The sequence below is a fragment of the Lithobates pipiens genome, unplaced genomic scaffold (genome assembly GCF_037356315.1).
Source record: "Lithobates pipiens isolate NorthernLeopardFrog02 unplaced genomic scaffold, aLitPip1_a1.2 Scaffold_8, whole genome shotgun sequence".
Classification (NCBI taxonomy): domain Eukaryota; kingdom Metazoa; phylum Chordata; class Amphibia; order Anura; family Ranidae; genus Lithobates; species Lithobates pipiens.
The window spans coordinates 629,298,625-629,309,143 of NW_027507903.1; the positions used below are offsets into that span (position 1 = coordinate 629,298,625).

Sequence of the window (10,519 nt, forward strand, 5' to 3'; positions counted from 1 at the left end):
GGAATGTCCTGTGTTTATCTAGGAGAATACTAGTAAGCTTTGTGTTGTTAGAAGAAAAAAAATGTATGCGCCGATGAACTTTGGTGGAGTTTTTTCCAAGCTTTAGCAATGGTTTGTTTTGCCACTAGTACAACATAGGTTGGCAATTTAAATTGGGATCGTGTGAGATCTGGTAGTTTCAAGTGCAAAATGACAGACCAAGGGTCTTTAGGAAAGAGGCAGGTAAATAACATTCGCAATAGTTTTAGGACCTTTGTCCAGAAGCTGGAGAGAAAAGTTACTTCATGATTGTAGTGCTGGTAATATGATACTTGAATGGTGGAGGGTCGGATGAGGCACTGGATTCTCTTCCTCATTCACAGATTGTGTAAGCCCTTGTACACACGGTCGGACATTCCGACAACAAATCCGTCGGATTTTGTCTGACGGATTTTGTCCGAAACTTGTGTTGCATACACACGGTCGGACAAAGTTGTCGGAAAATCCGATCGTTCAGAACGTGATGACGTAATTTCGTTATGACGGGACTATGTTGTGGCTAGTAGCCAATAGCTTTGGTCTAGGAATTTGATGTGAGCATGCGTGGCACTTTGTCCGATCGGAATTCTCTACAAACGATCGGACAAAGTCCGATCGGATCATGTTGTTGGAAAATGTTATAGCCCAGCTCTAAAACTTTGTCCATCAGATATTCCAATGGAAACAGTCCGATGGAGCCCACACACGGTCGGATTATCTGACAACACGGTCCGATCGGACATGTACAAGGGCTTACAGGCACTGAAATCAATGAAGGAACTTTTCTTAATGGAGGAGAGGGCATGTCTCTGTCCATTCATCTGTTAGTGCAGCTGAGTTTGAAAAACTCCGACAGCACCAAATGTTCAGCAGCAGGAAGAAGACATGCCAGCCTTGTAATGACGATTTCTACAGAAACAGCCTGCACATAATGGAACATCCTTCATTACAGATGAGTAATGTAACTAGGGCTGTAGAGGGAGAAAAAATTAACTAAACGTTGACTCTATGGGGATTATTTTCTAAAGCTGGAGAATGCCATATCAGCCTCACTTCTGCATAGAAACCTATCAGTTTCCAGGTTTTATTGCCAAAACTTAAAGTGGTTGTAAACACTTACAGACCACTTTTACCTACAGGTAAGCCTAGATTAAGGCTTACCTGTAGGTGCAAGAAATATCTCCTAAACCTACACCTAGGAGATATTTGCAAAAGACAGGCACAGCTGTCTACGGCGCAGCGGCACACAGGCGCACTGAGCATGCTGCTGCTAACGGCGATTATGCCGTTAGTGGCGGCTCCCACACGCATGTGTGGGAGTGACGTCATTGCGGCTCTGGCCAGTCACAGCTCCGGATCCGCGATACCCGGAAGTCACTCAGGGCTAGATGGCGGCGTCGGAGGAGGAGAACGAGGATCACTTCGGGCCTTCAATCTCAGGTAAGTTATTCATTATGAGCTAGTATGCTATGCATACTAGCTCATTATGCCTTTTCCTTGCAGGGTTTTATTCTTTATTTTTGGCTTTACTTCCTCTTTAGTGGCAGTGGCTAAAGCTCACTGTCAGTTGACATCACAGAGTTGGCCCAGGCTCGGGCAAGATCATGGCCATGGTCGGGATCCGCCAACATGCCTGGGCCAGCACCCGGCTTAGCATCTCATCGAGCTGCTGAGAGTGTGAGTCGGCTGCTCCCACCTTCTTCACAGCCCACAGGTACTTCAGTGAGCATGGAGGGGCAAAGCAGAGAGCTGGTGACTGACGCTCACGAAGCTGTGAGATCTGAGCAATTGGCAGTGTTTGATCACTTGGTTCTCAGTGTTAGAGCCAGCAGGGGACATATGCAGCATATGCAGCATCGGGCTAATGCTGCATCCAGCTAGGTAAGTATGCTTTAGTACCAGCTTTAGTAAATCAACCCCTATGTGCTAGGGTCAAAAGAACAACATAGTACACAAGGCACACTATGACCCCTCAGGATTTTGAATGATGGACCAAATGTATAGTAAAAATATGTTTATTATGTGCAATATACAGTATAATACAAATAGCATTCCAGTATCAAAAAGTTTATCATACAAATTTTAACATTATAGACATGAAACTTAGCTGCCCTATAAAGAGATTCTGGGCTAGCAGAGATTAATGCCGGAAATGACGCCTGACATGTTTCGGACAATGACGTCCTTCTTCAGAGGCTTAGTGTCACTTAACAACTGTAACAATCATTTGGTTTTTCTACATTGTAAATATAATAAAGATAAGTACAACAATAATGCTAGTATAAAACAAGATAGATTGCTCATGTAGAGTGATAGAGTCCTATATGCTAGGGCCAGGTTGAATCAATATGTTATGGGGTGATTGTGAACTATATTACTTACAGTACACATGCTCTTGCTATATAATCCTGACACCAAACACTTCCAGCACAATTCTCAGCAGCAAAAACTAAAGTAAGTTATTATGCGTTCTAATACTACTTTGTGTGTGCTTGTTTGTAACACAAAGGCATCATCTAAAAACAACATCACAGTCATTTTCCTTCTGGGGTTCAATGACATGGACATATTTAATGTATTCCTCTTCATCCTGCTGCTTATCATCTACGTTATAACAATATGTGGCAATGCCTTGATCATCACACTGGTGTCCATCAGCAAGAACCTTCACTCTCCTATGTACTTCTTCCTCACTCAGCTCTCCGTAGCGGATATCTTGTTGACCACAGATATTTCCCCTTTCATGCTAGATATTGTACTACATCAAGGGGCCTCCATATCTTTTCCCGGGTGTATAACTCAGCTATATTTTTTTATTTTTATCGAGGCATTTGAATGTTTTATTCTGACGATGATGTCCTACGACCGCTACCTAGCCATTTGTTCTCCTCTGTATTATGTCACCATTATGAATCACATGCTATGCATTAAATTAATTGTTGCCTCTTGGCTCTTAGGCTGCTTGGTTGCACTGATTCTGGTACAAGGAATAACTCAACTATATTTCTGCAAGCCAAATACAATTGACCATTTTTTTTGTGATTATTACCCTTTGATGGAACTTTCTTGCTCAGATGTGTCTTTGCTTCATATAGAAGCTATATTGTTGTGCACTCTTGTAGGTGTCTTACCATTATTTGTTATAATATTTTCATATGTGTATATTGTTTTAACCATATTTAGGATCTCCTCTTTTTCTGGAAGACTGAAATCTTTTTCAGCTTGTAGCTCCCATCTGACAGTTGTGTCTATATATTTTGGGACCCTAATTGCCACGCACATGATTCCAAATGAGCGACAAACACATATCCTCGGTAAGACAATGGCATTGCTATACACTGTGTTGGCTCCATTACTAAATCCTTGTATATATAGTTTAAGGAATGAAGACATTAAGAAAGCTTTGATAAAATTAATTTATGACCAAGTATCTTCCTATTAAAAGTCTTGAATGAAACAATTGCCAAGCACCTGGTCCAGCCACAGCATATTTTTTTTATTTAGTTCATTTGTATTTACCCAAATTTGTTAACTTCCCCAACATCTTGATGCATTATTGAAGCATATCTAAAGCCTAAACATTTTTTTTAGTTTTGAAAAAGTAGGGAATATTTACTGTTTTGCCATCTGTGCCCTATTGCGGGTCGCCCTATCTGGAGACCTGAAACAATATGACCTTTATCCTTTTATTTTCAATTTGTTCTCCAGTTGTATCTTCAATTACTTCCAGAACTTGAGCCCTGATGAAGAGAGAATTTTGGGCCCCCAAAATGCATTGACTTCTTTGGTTGTTATATACAATAAAGGTTTACTTTTCTTTTCTCTTTACCCAAGATTTAACAGAACTTACTCTTGAGCTGGGTTTTCTATTTCACTGTATGCAGGAATCCAACTTGGGCATGTTGGTTGAATTCAAATCTACAAATAGATATTTAAAAGTGACTACACAGTGATTGCCGATAACAATATTTCCATAGAGTACCCATAGGTTATTTTGACTATGGGTGGTTGAGTGCTACTGTGGAGTTCCTGCTAATTCCTTCCTTCTGGTACTCCATAACCATATCCAATGTTCTTTATTTTTTATTTTTTTCATACATTCATGTATTTTTCATAAATTTTTATTGAAGTTAATGAAGCATACAAGGCAGTGCTCTGATTCCTCACTTAGAAGCCAGGTTTATACTTTGTGATTTTAGTTCCTACATCCCCCTCCCCTATTTAACTCCCCTCCATCATTTTCCATCTCAAAATCTCTACATCTCTCTACACTCTGTTTATTTACAAACTACTATGCTTAATGTGCAATCAATATAACTCTAGATTTAAAAAAAAAAGTTTGGGATAAATATATAATTTAACTAGGGATGGCCGAACGGTTCGCCCGGCGGTCGTTTCTCGGCGAATTTCGGCTGTTCGCCGTCCACCCGATCGGCGGACTATTGCCGCCGTTCGCCCGGCGGACTTCCGTGTTTACTGTGTAAAAGAACTTTGACCTTTGATAACACATCCATCATGGGGTACAGGACAGCCAATTGAGACATTACAGCACATGGACACTTGGACATTCCCCCTAACTTATAAATACACCCGATCCGGCGGCCATTTTACATTCTTTCTACTGTCACTATAGGGGGAGGTTGCTGTGTGGAGCAGGGAGAGACTTCAGTGACACAAATCGCTAGCTATTAGGTCCACAAAAGTTCTTTTAAGGACTGGTATCATGGTATAGGTGTTAGGTGTAGTTCAGGATATAGGTTTGAGGCAGTGCTGTGCTAGTGATTGCTGCAGCAGCCTGAGTGTCTTTTATCAGTGTAGAGAAAGGGACAGGACACTGTGTGCAGCAGGGACAGTCAGTTTAACCATTAGCTGTTACTATTAGGTCCACAAAGGTTCTTTTCAGGACTGGTATGGTAATAGGCTTGTACACGTATAATATTCTTTCTTCCAAATATAGAAAGAATATTATACTTGACTGCTGCCCTTCTGCTGCAGTAGCCTTTATGAGTATAGGGACTGAGGTACAGTCTGCTAATCATTCACAACCTACTAGTTGCACAAAGGTCCTTATAAGGACTGGTAAGGTCTAGGGTACTACAGTACATAGGGTTGAGTGAGGTACAGTCTGCTATTCCTTAAGGACTGGTATAGATCCACATCCACAATATATAGGATTGAGGTGCACTACTGCTGACTGCTGGCCTATACTTCAGCAGTCCTTTATCAGTATAGGGACTGAGGTACAGTCTGCTAATCATTCACAACCTACTAGTTGCACAAAGGTCCTTATAAGGACTGGTAAGGTCTAGGGTACTACAGTACATAGGGTTGAGTGAGGTACAGTCTTCTATTCCTTAAGGACTGGTATAGGTCCACAATATAAAGGGTTGAGGTGCACTACTGCTGACTGCTGCCCTATACTGCAGCAGTCCTTTATCAGTATAGGGACTGAGGTACAGTCTGCTAATCATTCACAACCTACTAGTTGCACAAAGGTCCTTATAAGGACTGGTAAGGTCTAGGGTACTACAGTACATAGGGTTGAGTGGGGTACAGTCTGCTATTCCTTAAGGACTGGTATAGGTCCACAATATATAGGGTTGAGGTGCACTACTGCTGACTGCTGCCCTATTCTGCAGCAGTATAGGGACTGGGAGTTTGGTCACAGGGTCATTTAAAAAATGACAGGCAGAGGAAGAGGCAGGCCCTTCCGCAGGGGTGGTAGGGGTAGGGCAGGAGCAACAGGCTTGAGCCAAAGTGGTAAGTTGCAGAAGGTGCGTTCAATTACTTTAAAGGACGCACCAGACTTGGTTGAGTGGCTCACTCAGCCTTACTCTTCTGCACCCTCCTCATCCTCTCGATCTGCACCCTCTTCTTCACTCTCTGCTATGTGCACCCCCAAAGACACTACCACCAACAACACCACCACCACCACCACCACATAACTTCCGCTTGAGTCACAGGAATTATTTTCCGATCCATATCAAGACATTTCTGATGCGCAGCCACTCTTGGCATTGGATCAGGAAGAGGAGGTAGCAACAACTGCCACTCAGCAGTCTGACGACAGTACCCAGATCAGCCCAAGGAGGAGGTTGGTCCCGGTGTTGCTGCCTACTCCGAGATCTCTAATTATAGCGGTGAGGAAGGTGACGTCGATGATGACGTGTCTAGTGATGTCACGTGGGTGCCCACAAGAGAGGAAGAGGAGGGGAATTCAGAGGGAGATATGGACCAGCAGATAGGGAGGAGAAGCAGGAATAACTTACATTGCACAGGAGGGACAAAGCAGACTGCTAATGTATCAGGAGCGAGTCATCGACCATGTACGGTCACATCTGGCGCTCCCAGGACACCGGCACATGGCTCCGCAGTGTGGGCTTTTTTTAACGTGTCCGCTGCTGACAATAGCGTTGCCATCTGCAATCTTTGCAGTCAATGCATTAATCACGGTAAGCCCAACACTCACCTAGGGACGACCGCCTTAAGAAGGCACATGAGCAGCCCTCACCGAGCCCAGTGGGAGCAACGAAACACACAAAGCCACACTCCAGGCTCTCACCGTCCAGCCTCGTCTTCTACTTCTCCTTATCCTCTCTCCTCACAATTGTCGTCCACTCCACCTTCCATCAAGCCAAGCTCATGTTTTTCTGCAAAAAGGCAGGCTTCCGTGGGCCTAATGTTCGAGCGTAAAAAAATTATGACGCCGGATAACCCTCTTGCCCAACGGTTGATGGCTGGCTTGTCAGAACTGATAGCCCGCCAACTACTGCCATATAAACTGGTGGACTCGGAGGCCTTTCGAAAATTTGTGGCCATTGGAACACCACAATGGAAGGTCCCAGGAAGGAAGTATTTCTCAGAGAAGGGCATCCCAGAGCTATATGGCCATGTTCAGCGGCAAGTGAATGTATCTCTGGCACACAGTGTCGGTGCCAAGATACATCTGACCACAGACACGTGGTCTAGCAAACACGGGCAGGGAAGGTATATCACTTTTACTTCCCACTGGGTGGCCGTCAAGCATGTAACCCGTGGCACCCATGTAGATTTGGTTTTACCGCCATGGATTGCATGCAGGCCTGGCTCTTCTTCTCCTCCTCCTCCTACTCCATCCTCCTCCCTCTCCTCCTCGGCTGACTCCTCCTTTTCCGCTGCTAGCGTCTCTTCCGCTGCGCCGCCCAAGCTCCCCAGAACCTATTCGACATGCCAGGTGAGATGTTGCCATGCCGTGCTGTGTCTGTTGTGCCTGGAAGCCAAGAGCCACACTGGCCGGGCACTCCTTTCAGCTTTGCGTTCACAGGCAGATCAGTGGCTAACACCGCATAATTTGACAGTTGGTAAAGTGGTGTGTGACAACGGTGCCAATCTGCTTAGCGCATTGAAACAGGGCAAAATGACGCATGTGCCATGCATGGCACATGTCTTAAACTTGGTCGTGCAGCGATTCGTTGTAAAATACCCTGGGGTCCAGGACATCTTGCGGCAGGCAAGGAAAATCTCGGCCCATTTCAGAAGATCTTACACGGCCATGGCTCGCCTTGCTGACATACAGCGGCGACACAATCTGCCAGTCAGACGTCTTATTTGCGATTGCCTGACGCGATAAAACTCAGCCTTCTATATGCTTGATAGGCTGCTCCAGCAGAAACTTGCAGTTAACGTCTACCTGTATGAACTCTGCGGCAGAACAGGTTCTGGTGAGCTGGGGTTTTTTTCACCGCGCCAGTGGCTGCTCATGCGCGACACATGCAGACTTCTGCGGCCATTTGAGGAGATCACCAAACTGGTCAGTCGCAGCCATGGCGCCATCAGTGACATGGTACCTTATGCCTTCTTTATGGAGCGTGCATTGAGTCGTGTCATTGATCAAGCTGTGGAGGAGCAGGAGCGAGAAGATGAGGAAGTTGCAATGCTGGATGAATTCCCAGGGGGGGGGCTACTCTATCTGAGACAAGTGAACAACAGGAGTCTGAAGAGGAGTCAGAGGAGGATGGTGCCGGGGCGGATGAGGAGGAGCAAGAAGAGCATGCTTTAAACCTTTCTGGGATCCCTGTTGTTGTGCGTGGATGGGGAGAGGAGAATGAAGAGGACGACATTATCCTGGATGATGAGCAGGAGCCAGGCCACCACACCACTTCCAGTTTAGTGCAAATGGGGGCCTTCATGCTCCAGTGTTTTAATAGGGACCCCCGTATAAAAAGCATAAGGGTCAAGGACCAGTACTGGGTGGCAACGTACTTAGACCCCCGGTACAAATACAAAATGGCAGAAATGTTACCGCCGTCACAGAGGGCTGTCAGAATGCAGCACTTCCAGGCCTTGCTTCGACAAATGCTGCATTCTTTGCGTGCGCTGGCAGAGGAGCAATTCCCACTCCCAGAGAAGGAGTTGCGGGTACCAATCCAACAGCGCCTGCAAGAAGAGGCCGGTTTGAAGATGTGTTGGTGACTTCGGATATGAGGTCATTCTTTCAGCCGACCCATCGACAGGTGTCATCCGGATCCAGCATCAGGGAACGCCTAGACCGTCAGGTGTCCGACTACATCGGGTTAACGGCCCTTGTGGACGCTCTGAGGAGTGATGAACCCCTGGACTACTGGGTGGGCAGGCTTGACCTCTGACCAGAGCTTGCCCAATTTGCAATTGAACTGTTGGCTTGCCCCTCGTCCAGTGTCCTGTCCGAAAGGACGTTCAGCGCAGCAGGGGGGATCGTGACCGATAAGCGTACTCGCCTAGCTCACGACAGTGTTAACTACCTCACATTTCTAAAAATGAATGAGGCATGGATTTTGGAGGAATTCAACACATGTGACCAGTAGACCATGTATATGCCTATAAACAATTTTTTTAATCGAGCACAGAGACCTTCTTTCTTCATTTGGCTCACTTCCTTGTACAAAAAAAGCACACCGTACTATATGCCCGTACCCTCCTGTTTGAAGAGGTTGAGCGGTGTCATATTTCTACTGGGGCTGCATATTATGAGGGGCTCCCACCATCCCTGTGCTGTGCTGACTTCCTCCTGGGACTGCTTATTATGAGGGGCTCCCACCATCCCTGTGCTGTGCTGACTTCCTCCTGGGGCTGTACCTCTGCTGTGCATATTATGAGGGGCTCCCACCATCCCTGTGCTATGCTCATTATGAGGGGCTCCCACCATCCATGTGCTGTGCTGACTTCCTCCTGGGGCTGCTTATTATGAGGGGCTCCCACCATCCCTGTGCTATGCTGACATCCTCCTGCGGCTGCTTATTATGAGGGGCTCCCACCATCCCTGTGCTGTGCTGACTTTCTCCTGGGGCTGTACCTCTGCTGTGCATATTATGAGGGGCTCCCACCATCCCTGTGCTATGCTCATTATGAGGGGCTCCCACCATCCCTGTGCTGTGCTGACTTCCTCCTGGGGCTGCTTATTATGAGGGGCTCCCACCATCCCTGTGTTGTGCTGACTTCCTTCTGGGGCTGTACCTCTGCTGTGCATATTATGAGGGGCTCCCACCATCCCTGTGCTATGCTCATTATGAGGGGCTCCCACCATCCCTGTGCTGTGCTGACTTCCTCCTGGGGCATCTTATTATGAGGGGCTCCCACCATCCCTGTGCTGTGCTGACTTCCCCCTGGGGCTGTACCTCTGCTGTGCATATTATGAGGGGCTCCCACCATCCCTGTGCTATGCTCATTATGAGGGGCTCCCACCTTCCCTGTGCTATGCTGACATCCTCCTGGGGCTGCTTATTATGAGGGGCTCCCACCATCCCTGTGCTGTGCTCATTATGAGGGGCTCCCACCATCCCTGTGCTATGGTGACTTCCTCCTGGGGCTGCTTACGGTGCTGGTGTCAGTGCTGTATATCACGGTGCTGGTGTCAGTGCTTTATGTCACGCTGCTGATGTCAGTGCTCTCTATCACGGTGCTGGTGTCAGATCACTCTATCACGGTGCAAGTGTCATTGCTGTATGTCACGCTGCTGATGTCAGTGCTCTCTATCACGGTGTGGTTGACCATCTCCTGCACCCTCTTCTTTACCTACCCTGACCTTCCCTCTCCTCCATTGCCTTCATGCACTCCACAGTCCTGAATTGTCACAATTTCACATATAAAAAAAGAATGCTTGTAGTTGTCGATCCCAGATTCACCTCATGCATGTGTTATGTCATTGGCCATGTGGTGGGACTATGTTTGCACAGCTAGTAATTATTTTGTGGCTGCAAATTTGACCTGTAGGTTTGCAAAGTTCGCCTCCCATTGAAGTCAACGGGGCCCGCCGCGAACGTTACGGTTCGCGAACTATCAGCCGCGTTCGCGGTCCGCGTTCGCGAAACGTCCCGTCGGAAGTTCGTCCATCACTAGTCATGAATGAGTGGCAGCTACAAAGTCAACTTGTGTGAGACAACAAGTCAATACCTTTTGTTTTTTCCCTGCAACTATGTCTAAAGTGTGGTAGGATAAAGGTACCAGATTAAAGAAATGTAATGGCAGATATGGAAATGGAGGGATA

At 46.5% G+C, this 10,519-nt stretch overlaps 1 protein-coding gene across 1 annotated transcript; it reads left to right on the top strand.

Annotated features, from left to right (window-relative positions):
• Window positions 1–2,292: 2,292 nt before the first annotated feature.
• LOC143962405 (olfactory receptor 5P80-like) lies at window positions 2,293–3,460 on the top strand. The gene has a single exon (XM_077471688.1). It carries the CDS (start codon window positions 2,483–2,485, stop codon window positions 3,458–3,460), a length of 978 nt encoding a protein of 325 aa, XP_077327814.1. The 5' UTR covers window positions 2,293–2,482.
• The last annotated feature ends 7,059 nt before the right edge of the window (window positions 3,461–10,519 follow it).

Coding starts and splice junctions, on each gene's coding strand:
- LOC143962405 (XM_077471688.1), top strand. CDS start 2,483: ATGCGTTCTAATACTACTTTGTGTGTGCTTGTTTGTAACACAAAGGCA.